The 23,032-nt window shown below is 35.1% G+C and overlaps 1 protein-coding gene across 6 annotated transcripts in view; it reads left to right on the top strand.

Annotated features, from left to right (window-relative positions):
* Window positions 1-23,032, top strand: part of ZYG11A (zyg-11 family member A, cell cycle regulator) — a 56,870-nt gene that overhangs the window by 9,311 nt on the left and 24,527 nt on the right. For 3 of the 6 annotated variants that reach the window (XM_072974451.1, XM_072974453.1, XM_072974452.1), the window contains exons 2-3: window positions 1,963-2,128; window positions 15,280-16,031. The exons of 2 other annotated variants lie outside the window; for them this stretch is intronic. In XM_072974451.1, coding sequence (XP_072830552.1) covers window positions 1,963-2,128; window positions 15,280-16,031 — 918 coding nt within the window. The remainder of the gene's footprint in view (window positions 1-1,962; window positions 2,129-15,279; window positions 16,032-23,032) is intronic. One more of the 6 variants, XM_072974454.1, reaches the window with a different exon arrangement.

Genomic DNA, 23,032 nt, shown 5'->3' with positions numbered 1-23,032 from the left:
GCAGGCAGAACACAGATAAATGGTTGCTTGGGGTTGGTGGGAGGGATTGTGTAGAAAGGGACACTAGAGAATTCTGGGTCATGGAACTGTTCTCCATCTTTATTATGGTGATAGTACACAACTGTATGCATCTGTCAAAACTTGTTGAACTAACTGTATACCAAAAAGTAATTTTTTTTCTGTATGTAAGTCATACTGCATTTAAAAGAAAAATAAAAATGAATAGGAGGAAAGGGATTACAGCGTTTAAACTTATTGAAGAAATTTGATTATGAAAAGGATTAACTGAAGAGGATGTGGGGGCCAACAGAACCTTTTTTTAAGGCAATAATAGAGCATGCATTGTATGTTAAGAATGGTCTATTTGAGAAAGAGTTTGAAGATGTACATAAATGAAGAATAACAGGAGGGGCCAAGGCAAGAGGGATAAAATCCAGCCAGCACATGTGGAAGCATTGGTCTTTGCAAGGAGGTACATGTTTTCCATATAAGAGGAGAACAAGGAAAGTTTCCAACTAAATTTGATGATGAGGTGGCTTCATTTTTCTCAGTGGAGTCAGATTGTAATATCAGCGTGAAATGGGTTTGAAGAACAAGTAGAAGACATGAAATAATTCTTGCCTCCTGGTAGGAAAGTGCCCTGTCTAGAGAGACCTTGAAGGATTTCCAGCTTCTGAGGTCTCATTTGAAGTTAATGATTATGAATTTGCCATGACATACTATGTTGTGTGAATCTTGCCATCTGCATAGATGATTAGCTGCTGGGTATTGCCATAAAAAAGGTGAATAGTGAAGTTGTTCCAGGAGAATTTCTGGAGTGTAACGGTGGAGGGAACAAGAAGTTGAGAGTATTTGTAAAGGAGTAATTTATACTTTGGACCATGGAGGGAAATTTAATCTGTTAAGAATGGTATGATCAACGAATTATTGCATGTTAGAACCTTTGACAAAGATAGCAATCTCTGGCTTATCACTTTATTAATGTCTGAGTGCCATGCCTTTCAAATATTTGTTGAATGAACAGGTGCCAGTCTTTTAGAGGAGAAAGGGACCATATGCCTCCATAGTCTCACCTTTGTCAGTTTGTACTCTTCTACCCCTGGGTGTAACAACCTTTTACCTTGTGAATACTTCTGAGGGTAAGAGTAGTAATCACTGAATAAATATTTGTTGAATGAATGACTATGTGATTTATGCTTGATTAGTCCTCTGAAATTGTCTGACTTATTGGATGTATTCCCTACTAAACTGCTAGCTTCAAAAGGATTGAAACTGTATTTTACTCATCCCAGTATTTTCAGTGACTGGCACAGAACAGGAGATAAGTGAAGGATTGAGAGAATTTAATTTTTTAAAAGATACAACAGAATAGACCTAGAGATTACCATACTAAGTGAAGTATGCCAGAAAGAGAAAGGCATATACCATATGATATCACTTATATGTGGAATCTTAAAAAACGACATAAATGAATTTATATACAAAATAGAAACAGACTCACAGACATAGAAGACAAACTTGTTACCAGGAGGGAAAGTGATGGGAGGGATAAATTGGGAGTTTGGGATTTGCAGATACTAACTATTATATATAAAATAGATAAACAGACAACAAGGTCCTACTGTATAGCACAGGAAACTATATTCAATATCTTGTAGTAACCTATAATGGAAAAGAATATATATATATGTGTATAACTGAATCACTATGCTGTACAGCAGAGACTAACACAACATTGTAAAAAATTAAAAAAAAAACAATAAAAAAAGATACAACAGAAGCTACATCAGATAAAATCTTCCATACAGTTAACTGTTTGAACAAGATGGTTTCATTACATGTAAATCATTAGAGTAAGGAGAATATATTTTCAGATATTAAGTATGATGTAGGCGTGACCACTTTTATGTTGAATTTTTGTAGATATATTCTAACAATTTTGTTTGGGGATTTGTTTGCTAGGAGGAGTCATCTCCCTACACTTTGGTCAACATCTGCCTGAATGTCCTGGTAGTTAACCTGGAGAAACTGTGTTCTAAAAGATCTGATGGAACGCTTTGCCTTCCAGAGCATTGGAGTTTCCCTCAGGAATTAGCTGATCAATTCGTTGGGGTGATGACTTTGCAAGGTAATGATAAGGCTCTTTTATAGTGTACTCTTACAGCACTTTACTATTTAAAAAGCACTTTCACATATCATTCCTGTTTTGCTCCTCACAACAACTGGTGAGAAGTTTTATTTTGTGTTGAGGCTGGTTCTCAGAATCATTCTGAGATCCCTTGATGAAAATTGTTTTGCTTCTAGGCTTACCCTGCTGTTGGCTAAGCAGAGTCATGGTGGTAGAGGTAGTAAGTCAAGTTACCACTCATCTGCACTCTACCTTCTGAAATGCTGTTGCTGTAGTCTCATCTTTATCTTTTCATGGTGAATATGAGCCTTAAAATTTTTTTCCTTTACCTGCCATTGTAGTGGGGCTTTCAAAGAGCTATGTTTAATTTGTTGTTAGTTTTCTTGTTAATTAAAAATTTTAGTAATAAATTATTGAGATAGATTCACATACCATATAATTTATCCATTTGAAGTATACAGTTTAATTAATTTTTTAGTATATTCACAGATTTGTGCAGCAGTTAATTTTATAACATTTCATCACCTCAAAAAGAAACTCCCTTCCCCAGCCCCTAAACTCTAAGCAATCACTAATCTACTTTCTACCTCTGTGGGTTTGCCTTTTCTAAATGTTTAATATAAATGGAATCATGCAATATGTGGCCTTTTGTGTCTGGCTTTCACTCAGCATGATATTGTCAAGGTTCATCCATGTTGCAGCATCAGTTGCTACTTTTTTATGGCTGCATAGTGTTCCTTTGTATTGATATGCCACCTTTTATTCATTTATCAGTTGTTTCTATATTTCGGCTATTATGAATAATGCTACTATAAACATTCATGTACACATTTCTGTGTAGATATATGTTTTTATTTCTCTAGAGTGTATACCCAGTAGTGGAATTGCTGGGTCAAATGGTAGTTCTATGTTTAACTTTTTGAGGAATTTCCAAACTCTTTTCCAAAGTGGCTGCGCTATTTTACATTCCCATCAGCAATGTTCCAATTTCTCCACATCCTCACCAAAACTTGTTATTATCTGACTTTTTGATTATATCCATCCTGGTGGATGTGAAGTCATATCTATTGTGATTTTGATTTGCATTTTCCTAGTGATTAATGATGGTGAGCATCTTTGCACGTCCTTGATGGTCATTTGTTTATCCTCTTTGGAGAAGTCTCTATTCAGGTCTTTTGCCTATTTCTTATTAGGTTATTTGTCTTTTATTATTGCATTTAAGTGTTCTTTATGTATTCTAGATATAAGTCCCTTGCATTACTTTCTTTCATTCTGTAGATTGTCTTTTCACTTTGTTGATAATATCCTTTGATTCACAAAAGTGTTTTTGATGAAGTCCAGTTTATCTCCCTTTTCTTTTGTTGCTTATGGTATCATATCTAAGAATCCATTGCCAAATCTAAGGTTCTATATGTCTATCCGTATGTCAGTACCACACTGTCTTGGTTACTGTTGCTTTGTAGTGAGTTTTGAAATTGAAAAGTGTGAGTCTTCCAACTTTGTTCTTCTTTTTCAAATTTGTTTTGATTATTCTGGGCCCCTTATATTTCCATATAAATTTTAGATTCGGCTTGTCAGTTTCTGCAAAGAATCCAGTTGGGATTTGAATAGGAATTGCATCAAATATGTATATCACTTTGGGGAATATTACCATCTTAACAGTATTAAGTTTTTTGATCCATGGTTATGACGTTTTTCTCTTTATTTAGATCATCTTTAATTATTTTCACCAATGTTTTGCCATTTTAACAATCTGAAATCTTTAATACATAAGCATGGGAGATCTTTCTACATACTTAAAATAGATCTTTAATTTCTTTCAACAGTGTTTTCTGATTTATGGGTATAAGATTACACTTTGGTTGTATACCTGAAACTAACATTGTAAATCAACTGCACTTCAATAAAAATTTAAAAAATCACATTCCGGTTAAGTTTATTTCTAAGTATTTTACTCTTATGATGCAATTGCTTTTTTTTTTTTTTTTTTTTTTTTTGCAATTGCTTCCTTAATTTCATTTTTGGATTGATCATTTCTAGTGTACAGAAATGCAGTTGATTTTTTTATGTTGATCATACACCCTGGAAACTTGGTGAATTCATCTATGAGTTCTAATAGTTGTTTAGAGGATTTCTTAGAATTTTTTTATACACAAGATCATGTCATCTTCAAATGGAGATAGTTTTACTTCTTCCTTTCCAATTTGGATGTCTTTTATTTAATTTTTTCCCCCAACTTCCGTGGCTAGAACCTCCAGTGTAATAGAAATATTGAAGCAGACACCCTTGTCTTTTCCTAATTTTAAGGGGAAAGCATCTAGTCTTTTACCATTAAAGAATGATGTTAGCCTTGGGTTTTTTGTAATTGCCCTTAACAGGCTGAAGAGATTCCCTTCTATTTAGTTTGTTGAATGTTTTCATCAGGAAAAGGGTATGTTACTAGATTCAGTTTGCTGGTAATTTGATGAGGATTTTCGCATCCATAATTTTAAAAGATATTTTGTTCTGTAACTTTGTTTTCTTGTGCTTTCTTTATATGGATTTTTGGCATCAGGGAAGACTGGCTTCAGGGAGTTGGAAGGTGTCCCCTCTTCTTTTTTTAAAAAGTGTTTGTAAATAATTGATATGTATTCTTTAAATGTTTGGTAGAATTCACCAGTGAAGCCTTCTTGGCCTCTTTGGGTAATATTTTTATGACAAATTCAACCTATTTACTTATAGGTCGATTCATATCATCTGTTTCTTGAGTAATTTTGGTAGTTTGTGTTATTCTGTGAACTTGTCTATTTCATTTAAGTTACCTTATTTATTGGCATATAATTTGTTCATAATATTCCTTTATAATCCATTTTATTTCTGCGAGGTCATTGTTCTCTTCCTTTTTTCATTTCTCACTTTAGAAATTTGAGATTTGTTTTGTTTTGTTTTGTTTTGTCAGTTGAGCTAAAGGTTTGTCAATTTTGTTGATCTTTTCAAAGAACTAGCTTTTGATTTCATTGTTTTTTTTTAAACTTTATTGTCTTTTCTGTCCTCCATTAATTCCACTCTAATCTTTACTATTTCCTTCCTCCTGCTCATTTTATGTTTGGTTTGCTTTTCTTTTTCCTGTGTTTTAAGGTAGAAGTATAGGTTATTGATTTAAGAACTTCTTTTTAAAATTATGAATTAAAGCTATAAATTTCCTTGAAGCACTGCTTTAGCTGTGTCCCATAAGTTTTTTGTGTGTTGTCTTTATTTTTCATTCATCTTGTTTGTTTATTTTTAAAGGAGGTCCTGGGGATTGAACCCAGCACCATGTATATGCTGAGCATGCACTCTACCACTTGAGCCATACTCTCCCCCCCCTATTTTTCATTCATTGCAAGTTATTTTCTAACTTCTTTGGTTTCTCCTTTGATCCTTTTTTTTTTTTAGTAATATACTGTTTAATTTTCATCAACTTGTGAATTCCCCAGATATCTTTGTTAATGATTTTTATTTTTATTTGATTATAGTTGGAGAACATACTTTGTTTTATTTCAGTTTTTTAAAATTTACTGAGATTTGTTTTGTTGACAAATATATGCTCTTTTCTGGAGAATGTATCATGTGCACTTGAGAAAAATGAGTATTCTGCCATTATTGGGAGAGTTGTTTTGTAGGGTTCTGTTAGATCTAGTTGGTTTATAATGTTGTTCATATCTTTTTTTTTTTGTCAATCTTTTACCTAGTTTTTCTACATAGAAAAAAGTTTTTAAATCTTTTTGTTATTCATGCTAAATAGGATATACATGTACTTTTTAAATACATTGTTGGATTTGATTTGCTAATAATTTGTTGAGGATTTTTGCATCTATGTTCATGAGAGCTATTGTCTATAGTTTTATTTTGTAATGTCTCTGTGGTTTTGGTGTTAAGGTAATGCTGGCCTCAAAGAATGACTTAGGAAGTATTCCCTATGCTTCTATCCTCTGAAAGAAATTATAGAGAACTGGTATAATTTCTTCCTTCAGCGTTTGGTAGAATTCCCCAGTGAACCCATCTGGGCCTGATTCTTTGTTTTAGAGGTTATTAATTATTGAATACATTTCTTCTATAGCTGTAGGCCTATTCACATTGTCTATTTTGTGTGAGTTTTGGTGGAGTGTGTCTTTCAAGGATTTGGTCCATTTCATTTAGGTTATCATACTTATTGGCATAGAGTTGTTCATATTATTCCTTTCTTATCCTTCTAATGTCCATGAGGTCTATAGTGATGTCCCCTTTCTCATTTCTGATATTAGTAATTTGTCTTTATGTAAGTTAGCCTGGCTAGAGGCTTACTGTTTTTTATTGATCTTTTCAAAGAACCAACTTGTTTTGTTTATTTTCTTCTACTGACTTGAGGTAACATTGATTTATAACATATCAGTTTCATGTGTCCATTATATTTCCTTTTTTTCCCCAACCTTTTTTAATACAATTTTTAAAGGTTACATTCCATATACAGTTGTTACAAAATACTGGTGTACAACATTATATTTCTGCTTCTATATACCCTACAGTATGCCTACCACCTAATATTTACTTTCCGTCTGTCACCATACAGTTGATCCCCTTTACCCATTTTGCCCTCCCTACGACTTCTTCCTCTCTGACAACTAGTACTTTGTTCTTTGTATCTACATGTTTATTTTTATGTGGTTTAGTATTTCATTTATTTTGTTAATTTTTTTATATTCCACATAAGAGTAAAATCATATGATATTTGTTCTGTGTGACTTATTTCACTTAGCATAACACCCTCAAGGTCCATCTATGTCATCGCAAATGCTAAGATTTTGTCTTTTATGGCTGAATATTGCATTGAATATATTTTTCCACATCTTTTATATCCAATCATCTACTAATGGACACTTAGGTTGTTTCTATATCTTGGCTGTATCTATATGTAAGCAATGCTGCAGTGACCATAGGGGTGCATATATCTTTTGAGCTTCTCTTATGTTTTTGGAGAAGGAGGAGAGGTAATTAGGTTTATTTATTTGTTTTTGGAGGAGGTACTGGGGATTGTACCCAGGACCTCACGCATGCTGAGCACATGCTCTACTATTTAAGCTATCCCCCTGCTCCCTACTTTTTGAATTAGTGTTTTTGTGTTCTTTGGATAAATGCCTCAGAAGTAAGATAGCTAGATTATATGGTAGTTCTAGTCTTAATTTTTTAGGAATCTCCATACTATTTTCCATAGTGGCTACACCAGTTTACATTCCCATCCACAGTGTATGAGGCTTCCCACATCCTTGTCAGCACTTATTATTTTTTGCTATCGTGGTAATAGCCATTCTAACAGGTGTGAAGTGATAGTTTTGTGGTTTTGATTTGCGTTTCGTAAATAATTAGTGATATTGAACATCTTTTCATGTGCTTGTTGGCTATCATATGTCTTTAGGAAAATATTCAGTTCCTCTGCCCAATTTTTAATTGGGTGGTTTGTTTTTTTGTTGTTGAGTTCTTTCTATATTTTGGATATTAATCCCTTATAGAATATATATTATTGACAAGTATCTTCAATTTGGCGTGTGGTTTTTTCATTTGGTTGATGTGCAGAAGCTTTTTAGTTTGATATAGTCCCATTTATTTATTTTTGCTTTTGTTTCCTTTGCGTAAGGAGATATATCTAGAAAGATACTGCTAGGAACGATGCCAAAGAGCATACTACCTATGTTTTCTTCTAGGAGTTTTATGGTTTCAAAGTCTTTAATCCATTTTGAGTTGATTTTTTAATGTATAGTATGAATAGTAGCCTAACTTAATTTTTGTGTATGTAGTTGTTTAGTTTTCTCAACACCATTTATTGAGGAGATTATTCTTTCTCCATTGTATGGTCTTTGCTCCTTCATTGTAAATTAATTGCCCATATGTGCGTGGATTTACTTCTGAGCTCTCAATTCTGTTCCATTGATCTTTGTTTTTCTGCCAGTATCATGTCATTTTGATTGCTTTGTAATATAGTTTGAAATTAGGGAATGTACTATCTCCAGCTTTGCTATTTTCTCATAGTTTGGCCATGTTTTTAAAGTCATGCAGCCATTCTGACTTTTGATCGGTAGATTCAATCTATTTACATTTAGGATGGCTACTGACAGATGAGGACTTGGTAATGGCATTTTATCTTTTGTTTTTTGGCTCTCTATATCTCCAATGTTTCTTTTTCCTTGTGTTTCTGTCTGCCATTTTGGTTTGGTGTTTTTCTATGATGTTTTTCTCAGTTTCCTCTTTTTTTATATTTTGTTTCTTTGTTCTAGATTCATATTTTGTGGTTATTGTGAGATTTGTATAAAACATCTCATAGATAAAATAGTCCTTTTTATTCTGATAGCATCTTATCTTCATTTACCTGGTTGGGTTTTGTCCTTTTCCTCTTCTACTTTTGTTTTTCTTATTTCAAATGATCCTTTTTATGATAGGAGTTTGTTACCACATTGAAGTAGCTGTAGTTATTTTTTTATGCCCTTTTACCCTCTTTTAACCTTTACGCTATAATAAAGTGTTTAAAAGCTATTCAGGGGGGTTCATATAGCTCAGTGGTAGAGTGAATGCTTAGCATGCATGATTCAATCCCCAGGGCCTCCATTAAAAAAAAAACCTATTCAGATAAACAGTTTTCTGATTCTGTCTGTCATCTTACTCAAAGTTTTGTATACTTTTGTCTTTTTGTTTCTGGTAGAAGAGCTCATTTCTTTTCTTTTTTAAAACATTTAATTAATTAATTATTATATTATTTTTATTTTAGGGCATTGGGGGAAATAATTAGGTTTATTTATTTTTAGAGGAGGTATTGGGTATTGAACTCAGGACCTCATGGATGCTAAGCATGCGCTCTACCACTTGAGCTATACTGTCTCCCTTAGAAGAGCTCCTTTCAACATTTCTTGTAAGGTAAGTGGTGGTGATGAACTCAGCTTTTATTCATCTGGCAAAGTCTTTATTTTTCCTTTATATCTGAATGATAACTTTTCTGGATAGAGTATTCCTGGATGACAGTTTTTAATCTTTAAGTATTTTGAGAATGCCATTCTCCTCCCTCCTGGCCTGTGAAATTTTTGCTGAGAAATCTGCTGATAGCCTGCTGGGGGTTCCTTTGTAGATTATCATCATTTTTCTCTGGCTACCTTTAAAACCTTTTTTTTTTTTTTGTCAGTGACTTGATTTTAATGTAATGTGTCTTGGAGAAGGTCTTTTTGCATTGAGGTAATTAGATATTCACTTAGCTTCGTGGACTTGTATATCCCTTGTATGTCCAGTTTCTTCTCTAGGTTTGGAAAGTTTCCAGCTTTCTGTTTTTGTTTAAAGAAACTCTGCTCCATTTTCCTCCATTCTCTTTCTGGGATACCCATTACCCTAACGTTGCCCTTCCTAAAAAGGGTTGGATAGTTCTTGCAGAATTTCCTTTTTAAAAAATATCTCTTTTCCCTCTTCTCTTGTATTATTTCTCTTTTCCTGTCTTTGAGCTTGCTAATTGTCTCTTCCGGTGGTCTGCTCCATTTCCAATATTTTCTAATGCATTCTTTTTCTCATTTATTGAATTCTTCAGCTCCAGAATTTCCTTCTGGTTATTTTAGAGTTTTAGTCTCTTTGGTAGAGTATTCCTTCCATTCATTAATTATATTCCTGAGCTCATTGAACTGCCTTTCTGAGTTTTGTGTAACTTGTTGAGTTTCTTCATGTCACCTATGTTGAATTCTCTATTAGTTTGCAGTGTTCAGTGACTTTAAGTTTGGTTTCTGAAAAATTGTCATTTTCTTTGTGTGGTATAGTGTTACTGTGATTCTTCATGGTGGTTGATGTTGCTCTGCCAGCACATTTGAAGTAACAAACATTTCCACTTGATCCTAATGATTTCGCACATTAGAAATTAGAGATCTTTCTTTTGTTTTCCAGTAGATGGCACTATACCACACTTTTTTTTTTTTGGTTTCTCTTATCTGAGCTGCCTCTGGTTATATTTTTACCACCCTCTACCACCTCTGTCCGAGGTGTCTTCCAGTGTCCTTGTTATCTCTTCTTGTGCCTCCAGAGTCGTTGGTGTCTTATTGTTGCCAGTGCCACTGATGTTGCTACTTGGGGTACCCAGATGGTGGCTGCTTTCATCCTTTCTGGGATCCCCTGAGTGCTGGCTCTGTAGCTGTGGTTTGAGGAGGGGAGTGAAGGAGGAGCTGAGGTCATGTGGATGCCTTCTTTGGTGGTGTGGGGTTCATGGGCTCCACCACTGCAGTTGGAGGGTGGTGGGGGGCCAGAGTTGTGGGTGCCTTGTGGCTGGAGGGATGGAGTCTCAGGACTCCACTACTGCTGCTCAAATCCTTGTGGCCATGGGCTCACCTGCAGCCAGGAGGCCAAAGCTGTATGCGTTGCCTCCCCTGCTGCTACCCTGTTCTCTGAGGCTGCAGGCATAGCTGCCATGGCCACATGATCATGTTTACAGATGCTATCCCAACTCTTCCCCCAGTTCCTCTACCTTTAGATGTACTGGTGTGTGGAATTCTCTTGCATCCTGGTGTTGGGCCATGACCTTTTTTGCATTGTGGATTTTTTTAAATTGAAGTATAGTTGATGTACAGTATTATTTATTATTATGTTATTACTTATTATACTCCATTTATAGTTACTATAAAATATTGGCTATATTCCATGTATTGTAAAATATATCTTTGTAGCTTATTTTATACATAATAGTTCGAACCTTTTAATCCTCTACTCCTGTATTGCCCCTCCCCCTTCCTTCTCCCCACTGGTTTGTTTTCTATATCTGAGTCTGCTTCTTTTTTGTTATATTCAGTAGTTTGTTGTGTTTTTTAGATTCTACATATAAGTGAAATTATACAGTATTTGTCTTTCTCTGAGTTATTTCACTTAGCATAGTACCCTCCAAGTCCATTTGTGTTGTTGCAAATGGCAAAATTTCATTCTCTTTTATGGCTGAGTAGTATTCTGTTGTATAAATATACACCACATTTTCTTTATCCATTCATCTGTTGATGGACACTTAGTTTGTTTCCATATCTTAGCAGTAGTAAATAATGCTGTTACGAGCATTGGGTGCATGTATCTTTTCAAATTAGTGTTTTTTGGTTTTTTCAGATATATACTTAGGATGGAATTGCTGGGTCATATGGTAGTTCTATTTTTAGTTTTTTGTGAAACTTCCATACTGTTTTCCACAGTGGCTGTACCAGTTTACATTCCTACCAACAGTGTCAAAGGGTTCCCTGTTCTCTACATCTTTGCCAACATTTGTTGCTTGTGTCCTTTTTGATGATGGCCATTCTGACAGGTGTGACGTGATATCTTATTGTGGTTTTGATTTGCATTTCTGTGATGATTAGCAACGTTGAGCATCTTTTCATGTGCCTGTTGGTCATCTGCATGTCCTCTTTAGAGAAAATATCTGTGCCCATTTTAAGATCGGGTTGTTTGTTTTTTTTGATATTGAGGTGATGAGCTGTTTGCATGTGCATTGTGAATGTTTTACTGATTGTAGATTGAGGGGGAGAGACCAACATATTGTTTTGCTCTGCCATATTGCTGATGGCACTCCCTCTGCTCTAATTCTTATTTTTCTTCTGCTTACTTTTGATTTATTTTTCTTTTCTAGTTTCCTAAAGTAGGTAGGAACTTAGATTATTGGTTCTTTTCTAATATATGCATTCAGTGCTACAACTTTCCCTCTAAGCACTGCCTGTACTGCATCCCACAGATATTGATAAATTTTCATTTTCATTTAGTTCAAAATATTTTAAAATTTCTCTTGAGATTTCTTCTTTGATTCATGTGTTGTTTAGAAGTATATGTTTTTAATCTCCATGTATTTTGGGATTTTCCAGTTATTTTGTTTTTTAAATAAACTGGTCATTTGTTCTGTGAAGTGTCCTACAATCTGGGTTTTGCTATTGTTTGACTCTGCTATGATTTGACATGTTCCTCTGATGCTTGTAATTCCTACAAATTGGAAATTAGAGGTAGAGGCTTGCTCAGATTCAGGTTTGATGCTTTTGGTAGTGCCCTATACTTCTTAAGGATGTTAATGATGTCTGGTGTCTGATTGGTGTCTGGTTGGTGTTTGGTTGGTTTTTTGGTTTTGGTGGCCATAGATTTACCTGGTCATTACCTGCTTAGATTTATTAAATCATCAGGCGGTCTTGTAGGTCTGACTTAGTGTTTATTATTCTCAACCTTCCTGGCTTAGAGTACTTTCTGTTTCCAGTGTGGGCTTTATTCTAAGCTCCAGGATCACGTATCCAGGATGCCTCCTAGGTATCCTGTAATTCTTCTCTGGGCCACTGAATCATCGTATTCTTTTGGTTTTCTTCTACCTCAGTGGCAGCTGCTTGTCTCTCCTTATCTAGCTTCACTGGAAAGGCAGTACAGATTAAAGGTTATGAGTTCTGGCTCTGGTGCCAGACTCTTTGGGTTTGCACACCATTTCCATGGGCCAGTTATTTAAGTTCCTTGTGCCTCATCTCATCTGTGAAATGTTACTAATAATAAAACTGTCTACCTAATTGGGTTTTATGAGGATTTAGAGTTAATACATCTAAAATGTTTAGAACATTCAAGAACTGTTAGTTGTTGTCATGACTGTTATTCCTTATTCTATTATCTGACCTTAAACGTGGGTGCTTTTTGGTACTTGGTCCTTGTTTCTTTTCTTCTTACATTCCCATGTCATCCATTCCTGTGGTTTTAAATACTGTCTCCTTGCCTATTAATTCCAAATGTTTACGCTTCAGTCTTGTGGGTTTAAAATATATAGAATTTAGAAGACTTTGGCTGATTTTGTGGTGAGTCTTGAAGATAGAATAACTACTCAGATCTGTGTTGAGTTGGTGAGGGCTGGATCTTTATACCTCCCAAAACAGTCTTTGGATGTGAGTCTCCATGGGAAAGGGGTGTGACCTTGGGTAAAGCAACTCTTTTCAGCTGATGCAGTCCCCATAGATGAGGGCTGTCAGTTGGTAGCATTCCCAGGGCTCTAGTAAGTCCTTTATTTCTAAAGGTGTTCTGGTGTCACATCACAGCGTCTGCTACACTCCATTTCCCCCCATCTTAAGTGGTTTGACCATCTACCTAGTTGTTCAGTGACTTAGGAGCCATTTTGCATTCCTCTTCCCTCTAACCTTGATTCTCTTGAAACATTTTCTACCTTCACAACACACGTGTCAAACATTCTTTTCTTCCTAGCCCCTGTCAGTGACACCTTCCTTGTCTCTCCTGGCCTCCCAAGTGGTCTCCTTACCTTTTGCCGCTCTCCAGGCTCTACCACACAGCAGAGAACAGTCCTCTAATACCTTAATCAGATCTGTCCACACCTCTGTTGCTTTTTAAAGGCTTCTCCTTGTACTTAGGGTAAAATGACAAATGTTTACCCTGGCCTGCAAGGTCTGACTCTTGCCTCTGTCTCTAACCTGTCAGATGCTGGTCTCCCCTTCACCACTATGCTTTGGCCATCCTGGTTTTCTCTCATTTCACAGAAAAAACCAAGCTGTTTCCCGTATCAGGTCTTTAGCTCTTTCCTGCATCTGGAGTGACAGCTGCCTTTGTCTTCCATATCCTTTTGGTCTCAGCTTAAATGTCACCACCTCAAACCTCACTGAGAGACAGAAGATTCTTGTCCTCCTCCTCCTCCTCCTCCTTTTCCTCACCCCTGTATTATGTTCTTGTTTGTTTCCTTTAGAATACTTGCTACATTTTAAATGTTAGTAGTATTTTGCTTGTTATATTCTTTTGTATCTGTATTCTCCCTGTAGGATGTAAATAAACTCTATGATGGCTGGAGCCACGTCTGTCTCATTCACCATTCTTAGCATCTAGCATAGCACTTTGCACACCTTGAGCACTCAGTATTCGGTGAATAAATGTGTGAATGAATGTACTAAGTTCCTCCTTAAAGCCTTAAGTGTAGGGGTTCCTTTTTTCCTGTCTTTGTAGCATAGCCCAGCTCAAACTGAGAACCTATGAGTCAGCTTATGCACCTTTTTCCTCAGTTCTTTTCTCCAGTTCATTTAGCTACCATGTTTTTTCAATTTAAACTTTCATATCTCATCATTAAAATCATTAATAATCTCTTGCCATATCTCACTCCCATCAAACACTATCCTAATTCCTTTATATTATTACATAGTTGGTCTTTCTAAAAATGTAATTATGACTTCATTTTTTGCTTACAAATTTTGAGTTATTGTTTATAGGGTAAATGTCTGAGTTTCCTAGTTATGAGAGGCACCATCTGCCTTTTACCTTTTTCTCCACTCTCATTTCCATCCATGTCTCCCCTTGTACACTATGTTCCAGTAGCGCTGACCTACTTAGGGTCATCCTGAATAATCTGCTGTTCTGTGCCTCCATGTCTTTGGTGTGTTCTTCTACCCCTCACCTTCCTGGGAAAATGGATGTTTAGTCTTCAAAACCTTCCCCAAATTTAACCTCATCTGTATTAATTCAATAGCTGGTACGAATCATTATTGCATGGAATAACACTATTGTGTGTACAATATACTGTTGTCATTTATTTGCCTGATGTACAAACTGAATTCTTTGTGGTCACAGATGTCTAATTACCTTTTACCTTGTGTGCCTATTACTTAACACAGGATCTCACACAAAAAAGGTGCTCAGTAAATCTTTTCTGTATGAAATCTAGTGTAACCCACTCATTTTATAGATGAGGAAAATGAGGTCTAGAGAGGTGACTTGTCAAAACCTATTTATAAATTTGGTTAAAAGTAATCATTAGTAGTACTATTTGTATATTTGTATACTATACTTACCTACTTCTTTTATTTTGTTCTTTTTTTTCTGTGAATAAGGTTGCTATGGTTAAAACTGGGCTCTAGAGTCAAACTGGTTTTGATTCTTGATTCTGCCACATATTTTGACCTTGAGCAGGTTAACTTCTTTAAGCTTCAGTTTCCTCAACTGTAAGATAGTAATAATAATAGTTGCTTTATAGTATTTTTGCAAAGACCAAATGAGATAATCTGAGTAAAGGGCTTAGAGCAATGCTTGGCACAGAGTAAGCAGTAAATGTAGTCATTATTGTTATTATTAGTATCTGTCAAAGTTCATTGGCTATAATGCCTCCTGGGAAAGGCATGAGATTTAGTTGTTACAAGCTGGTTCTGGTTCTCTTATAGGCAAGTTGACTGACAGAACAGCGAGCATTTTCCAAGGCAACCAAATGAAACTGAAGCTGGTCAATATTCAGAAAGCTAAGATCTCTACAGCTGCATTCATAAAAGCCTTCTGCCATCACAAACTCATTGAACTGGATGCTACTGCAGTACATGCTGACCTCCCAATCCCAGACATCCTAAGTGGACTCTGCAGCAATAGCTGGATCCAGCAAAACCTCCGGTGTCTCCTGTTGGACTCGGCAAGCATCCCTCGAGATTCAGGGCTGCTGTTCTTTGGTCAGCTCACTGGTCTTCGTGTTTTAAGTGTTTTCAATGTCTGTTTTCACAGTGAAGACCTGGTTAATGTTTCTCAGTTACCAAAACTGGAAAGCCTGGATATCTCTAATACTCTGGTCACTAACATCTCTGCACTCCTTACTTGTAAGGATCGACTGAAATCTCTCACAATGCATTATCTGAAATGCCTGACCATGACCAAACCACAGATTCTCGCAGTCATTAGAGAACTTAAATGTCTGCATCACCTTGATATTTCTGATCACAGGCAACTCAAGTCAGATCTAGCTTTTCACTTGCTACAGCAGCAGGATATTCTGCCTAATATTGTGTCACTGGACATTTCTGGGGGCATTTGCATCACTGATGGAGCTGTAGAACTGTTCATACAGCAGCGGCCTGCGATGCAATTTGTGGGACTACTGGCTACAGATGCTGGATATTCTGACTTCTTTTCTACAGAGCAAGGCTTGAGGGTTTGTTTTTACCTGAAATAAGTTTGCTTCATTTGTTCAGAACATTGTTAAACCTTTGTTGTGTATCAGAATCTGTACTAGGCATTAGAGTTACAAAGACAGATAAAAAATCCTGAAGGAGCTTAACAGTTAAGAATTGTGTAGCTACTGTGTGGTAGGTTGTGAAAATACAACCTTAAACAAGATAAAGTCCTAGCCTCCTCGTCTTCTAGTCTAGCTTGGTAATGATAAGCAGAGCCATTTATACTTTACTTCCTAGGTGCCAGATGTCATATTTTGCACTGTTTTATGCTTTAATCATCCCATTTTTCAGATGAGGACATGGAAGCTCAGGGAGGTTAAGCTACTTATCCATAGTCATAGAACTGTTACATGGTAGAACTGGGACTTGTATCCAAGTCTGTGACTCTAAAACTAGTGTTCTTCACCTCTGTTAACAGCTAGGTATAGTTAGTAAGGCAGGTGATCAATATGCCTAACACTGTTTTCGGTGAAGGTATGACAAGAAAACAATTTTTAAAAGCGCTTTAAGAAAATTATTGCTAGGGTATGTTTATAGCCTCTCATGGTGCTATTTTTAAAACAGCATATATTTAAATATTTATGTCCTGAAATATTTCTTTTTTAAAACAGTGGCTTTCTACCTCAGTTGTACATTCTGATCACTTTGGAAGTTTTAAAATACCCTGATGCTTGTGTCCCATGGTCCAGAGATTCTGCTTTAATTAGTCTGGGACTTGGCCTGGGCATCAAGATTTTGAAAACTCCATAATTCTAATGTGCAGCCAAGGTTCAGAACCACTGTCTTAAAAGAACCCTTTTTAAAAAATAATTTAATTATACTTATGTAATTCCTCCTAAGGTGTGAGAGTAAAGTGATTTGTAGTCATTAGTTGTTTTCACATTTTATTCTTTTGATTTGAAAATAGCAGTGGTTGTGTAATTCTAAAGTTCTTTTAACTTTCTGGCATCTTAATGAAGGTGGAAGCTACAAATAGATAATTTAAACTTTCAGATTAAATGTATATAGTAGAGAATTGTTTACTAGGAATGTACATCTAGGCCTATGTCAGATTAATGGCATATCATGTCACAGTGATCAGAGAACTACAGCAATTAAAAAAATATATTTTAACACATTAACTCATGGTGTATACAGTAACATGAGACAAGTGCTGGAATATTCTATAGAGAGATTACGCATGTAGTTAGGATACTATCAAAGTGGGGACCCCAAAAGAAAATAAGTTTTGTTTCAGTAAACTTTACTTGTAAGTTTAGTTTATTTTGAAAAATTTAAATTATGCATTAAATAATGTTGGATATAGTGGGAATGGAGAGGAGAGACCACAATCTTCCTGAAACCAAGAAACTCTTAAGATCTTAATTCAGACTTATGTGGAGTGTAAGATATGGTGACTTTAAAAGGTATGTTTCAGAAAATCTTATATTTAAGTATCTTTCAAATTAGATGTAAAATATACCAAGTATTTTTGTTGCTTGTGCCGATCAAAATTTGCTTAAATTAAAAGGGATGAAATTAAGTGTTAGTGAAAACCTTCTAACACAACAAATATGTTATTTCTTCCACCCAAAGTTAGGATGGGCAACATGTATTTCAGTCCCTTAAAAATGGATGGAGAAGGGCACCCACCTTTACTACTAAAAGCCATGTAACATTTTCATTTGCTAGGAAATCCTTGTTGATCCACTGATGGGGTGTAGCAAGAATCCCTTATGAAGATTCTTTTGTAATGGCATTTACAGGAAGCCAAGGAGAGAGAGGATGATGCAACAGCTGTCTGGTCTTCTGCTTGGTCTTAACTGTGACTTATCCTTTGTTTCTCTTTCAGCTCTTACGTCTGGATGATCATAAACTTTAAAAAATTTTTAGAATATATCCAGTGTTTAGATTCTTAGTAATGTGTAGCTCCTTGGGCCATTGATCTATATATAGTACTTGAAAATTTTTTTTGAAATAATTTTTAACTTGACAGATCACTAGTTTTAAACTTTTTGCCAATTTGTTTTATCATATCCTGTCTCTACACACACACACACACACACACACACACACACACACACACACGAGTTTTTTTCCTGAACCATTTGAAGGTAAGTTGCGTACATCATGCCCATCTACCCCTTAATGTACTTCAGTTTGTATTTCCTAGAGCAAGGATAGTTTCCTTAATGATCACAATGCAGCTATCAAATTTCAGGAAATTTAATATGGAAGTAATACTTTTATATATATTTCCAGTGTTGATTATCCCAGTAATGCCCTTGGCGAAATATCTCTCCTTTTAGTCCAGGATCATTTTTGCATTCAGTTGTCGTATTTCTTTATAATTTAAACCAGAAGAGTTCCTTAGTCCTTCCTGTCTTTTGTTATATTGATATTTTTGAAGAATGCAGAGCAGCTCTGTTTTGTTGGCTTTTTTGAAGAAATGTTTCTCATTTTGGGGTTGTCTGATGTTCCTCATAATTACATTCAGGTTCTTCCTTCTCTGCCCGGAATACCACATAAGGAATGTTGTGTCCTTCTCAAGTGTATGACATCCTGAAGCACACAGTGTCCCTCATCAGTCATGTTAATTTTCATCACATGGTCAGAGTAATGTTCTGATACTAGATAAAATATCTAGGTATAGATAAAATATTGTCTATATAATATTGTGTTGTTTCTATGCTACAAAGATAATCACTATTCTTATTGCAATAATAAGTGATATATAAGATATTCCAGGACTATACCAAAATTCTGGTCCTCATCAAACTATCTGATCTAGATTTAGAATCCAGTGATGATTCTTGCTGAACCAATCTTTACTGCAGTAGTTGCAAAGTGATGATTTTTCCAACTTCAGCTCTCCTTCTACACTTAGCAGTAGGCATTCTGTAAGGAAGAGCCCTGCCTTCTCCATCTTACTTGTCTAATTTATCCTCCATTTGGACTCATTGATTCCTGTTGTTTTGGGTGGTTTATAATTCATAATGTTCTGAATAATTTCATTGCTCAATTTGCCACAAGTTGTCCAATGAGAGCTTCTTGCAAATGGCTCCTGTGTCATTTTTTACATGCCCCCATATTGTTGTTGTTATTTTGATTACTTCTTTACTTACTTTACTTACATCTGGCACACTAAGATGTTCTGGGCCTCTTCCCTGTTTTCGCTTTTGAAATCAGACATTTCTCCCAGGAGCCCTGGTTCCTTTTACTAGGAAACCAATAGCTGAGTACTAAGTGTGTTTTTAAGCCCTTCCAGCAACCAAAGCTAAGAAATATGTGAAATAAGTTTAAAAGTACCACTTCCAAATGTCCATCCTCACACCATTCTTTTTTGCCTTTTCATGTATTCTGTGTTTGTCTCTCTCTTTTCCACAATGAGAACCTTGGCTCCCAACAGCAGCAGCAGATTTACATAATCCTACAACACATTTGGAAGTTTCAGAATTGCTGTATCTATACTACTTTGAAACACAAACCTATAAAGAAGAGTTCAAGATTTGTTTGCAGTTCTTTTCCTTTAAAAATTTTTGTTTTGTTTTGTTTGGGGGTTAGGTAATTAGATTTATTTATTTATTTTTAATAAAAAATAATAAATTTAATAAATAATAAATAAATAAATAAATTCTGGGGATTGAACCAAGGACCTTATGCATGCTAAGCACCCACTCGACCACTGAGCTTTACCCACCCCTCTTCTTTTTCTTCTTAACTAAAGGCATAGTCACAGTACTAAGCACAAGTATTTAGGTTTTTAAATTTCCTTATGCAGAAGGTAGCATAGCAGATATATTCTGTACTTTGCTTTTTTTACTTAGCGGTATGTCTTGGAGATCACCCTATGTCAGTTTATATTCCCATTTTGTGGTGGGGCAGTGGAGGTAAAATACATATAACATAAAACTTATATTACCATTTTAACTTTTTTAAAGTATATATAGTTCAGTGGTTTCAAATACCTTCATGATATTGTTCAGCCATCACCAACATTCATCTCCATAACTTTTTTCATTTTGTAAAATTGAAATTCTATACCTATTAAATACTAACTCCCATTACCCCTTCTCCCTGGACCCTGGCAACTCCCATTCTACTTTTTGTTATTATGATTTTGACTACACTATAGGTAGAACCATATAGTAATTGTCTTTTTTGTGACTGTCTCATTTCACTTAAAATAGTGTCGTCAGGGTTCATCCATGTTACAGCATACAACAGAATTTCTTTCCTTTTTCAGGTTGAATAATAGCCATCATGTATATGCCACATTTTACTTATCCATTTATTAATGGTGGTCATTTGGAATACTTCTATGTTTTGGCTATTATGAATAACATTGCTATGAACATGGGTATACAAATATCTCTTTGAGACCCTACTTTTAATTCTTTTGGTATATACCCAGAAGTGGAATTGCTAGATCATATGGTAATTCTGTTAATTTTTTGAGACACTGCCATACTGTTTTCTACAACATTTCCACCAACAGTGCACAGATGTTCCAATTTCTTCACATGCTTGCCAATGCTTTTTTTTCCCCCAATAATGGCCATCCTAATGGTGTGAGGTGGTATCTCACTGAAGTTTTGATTTACATTTCTGTACTGATCGGTGATATTGAACATCTTTTCTGGAGCTTGTTGACCACTGGTTTATTTTTGAAGAAATGTCTGTTGAAATCTTTTGCTTATTTTTGAATCAGGTTGTTTGTTTATTTGTTTGTTTTTTTGTTGTTGTTGACTTACAGGAGTTCTCTATATATTCTGGTTATTAATTCCTCATCAGATATATGATTGTAAATATTTTCCCCCATTCTGTGGGTTGTCTTTTTTCATGAAGTCCAGTTTGTCTGTATTTCTTTTGTTGCCTGTACCTTTGGTGTCATATCCAAGAAATCATTGCTGAATCCAGTGTTGTGAAGCTTTTGCCCCATGTTTCCTTGCAAGAATTTTATAGTTTTTGGTCTTAAATTTAGGTCTTTGATCCATTTTGATCTGATTTCTGTATATGGTTTTATGTCAGGTTCCATAACTTTATTCTTTTGCATGTGGATATCTAGTTTTCTCAGCACTATTTCTTTGAAAAGACTCTCCCTTCCCCACCAAACTGCCTTAGTACCTTTGTCAAAAATCGCTTGCCTGAATATATGAAGGGTTATTTGGGGGCTTTCTATCCTATTCCATTGGTCTGTACGTCTGTCTTTATGCTAATGCAGCAGTGTTTTGATTATTGTAGCTTTGTAGAAAGTTTTGAAATCAGGACATGTGAATCCCTTGGGATTCCATATAAATTTAGAATGTGTTTTTGTATTTCTGCCAAAAAGGTCATTGGAAGCTTGTAGGGATTGCACTGAATGTGTAGATCACTCTGGGTAGTATTGACATTTTAAGATTTCTAATCCATGAACATGTGAGATTGTTTCCATTTATTTATGTCTTCTTTAATTTCTTTTGGCAGTGTTTTGTAGTTTTCATTGTGTAAGTCTTTCGCCTCCTTGGCTAATTTCTAAGTACTTTGTTGTATTATTGTAAATAGAGTTGTTTTCATAATTTCTTTTTCAGATTGTTCATTGTTACTGTATAGAAATGCAGCTGATTTTTGTGTGTATCTTGTAACTTTGCTGAAGTCATTTATTAGCTCTAATGGGTGAGATTTTTGGTTTTTGTGGTTTTTCTTGGTGGAATCTTTAGAGTTTTCTACATACATAGATTATATAATCTGCAAACAGATAATTTTACTTCCTTTTCAATTTGGATGCCTCTTATTTATTTCTTTTTCTTGCCTAATTGCTCTGTTTAGAACTTTTATCGCTGTGTTCAACAGAAGTTATGAAAGTGGATGTCCTTGTCTTGTTCTTCATCTTAAAAGTGATCAGTCTCTCACCATTGAGTATGATATTCACTGTGGATTTTTCATACATGGCTTTTATTAAATTGAGGTAGTTTCCTTTTGTTCCCAGTTTGTTGAGTGTTTTGCCAAGAAAGGGTGTTGAATTTCTTCAAATGCTTTTTCTGCATTCAATGAGATGATCATGTGTTCCCCCCCTCCTTCATTCTGATAATGTGGTATAGTACATTAATTTTCATATGTTAAACCATTCTTGCATTCCAGGAATACATCCCACTTGGCTGTGGTATACAATTCTTTTAATATTCTGCTGAATTTAGTTTGCCCTTATTTTGTTGAGGATTTTTAAATCTCTGTTTATAAGGAGTCTTAATCTCTAGTTTCCTTTTCTTGTAGTGTCTTTGTCTGGGTTTGGTATCAGGGTAATGTGGGCCTCATAGAATGAGTCAAGAGTGTGTTCCTTCTCCAGTTTTTGTTAAATTTTGAGAAGGACTGGTATTAATTCTTCCTTAAATATTTGGTAGAATTTACTAGTGAACCAACCAGGTCTTTGTTGGGAGATTTTTGATTATTGATCCAAATTTCTTGCTAGTTACAGGTCTATTTAAATCTTCTATTTCTTCATGATTTAGTCTTATTAGATCTTGTGTATACAGAAGTTTGCCCATTTCATCTAGGTTTTCCAGTTTGTTGGGGTATAGTTGTCCATAGTAATCTCTTGTAATTCTGTTTTTGTTTTTTTCTGTTGAATGGTAGTAATGTCCTGACTTTCCTTTCAGATTTTTGTATTTTGAGCCCTTTTTTTCTTAGTCTCTTTTCTTCCTAGTCCATCCATTTGTCAATTTTGTTGGTCTGTTCAAAGAACCAACTCTTGGTTTCAATAATTTTTAAAATTATTTTTCTATTCTCTATTTCATTGATCTCTGCTGTAACAAGTATTATTTCCATCTTCCTGCCAGCTTTTGGTTTAGCTTGTTTAATCCATACACATTTAAAGTAATTACTGATTAGGAGGAACTCTTCTCATTTTGTTCTTTGGTTTCTATATGCTTTATAGCTTTTTTTTTTTCTTTTGCTTTTTTTTTTAATTTTAATTTTTTTTTTACATTTTTATTGATTCATAATCAACTTTATAGCTTTTTTT

The sequence above is a fragment of the Vicugna pacos genome, chromosome 13, assembly GCF_048564905.1.
Source record: "Vicugna pacos chromosome 13, VicPac4, whole genome shotgun sequence".
NCBI classification, from domain to species: Eukaryota; Metazoa; Chordata; class Mammalia; order Artiodactyla; family Camelidae; genus Vicugna; species Vicugna pacos.
The sequence above is the reverse complement of the archived record's forward strand: the minus strand, read 5'-3'. Positions and strand labels throughout refer to the sequence as shown.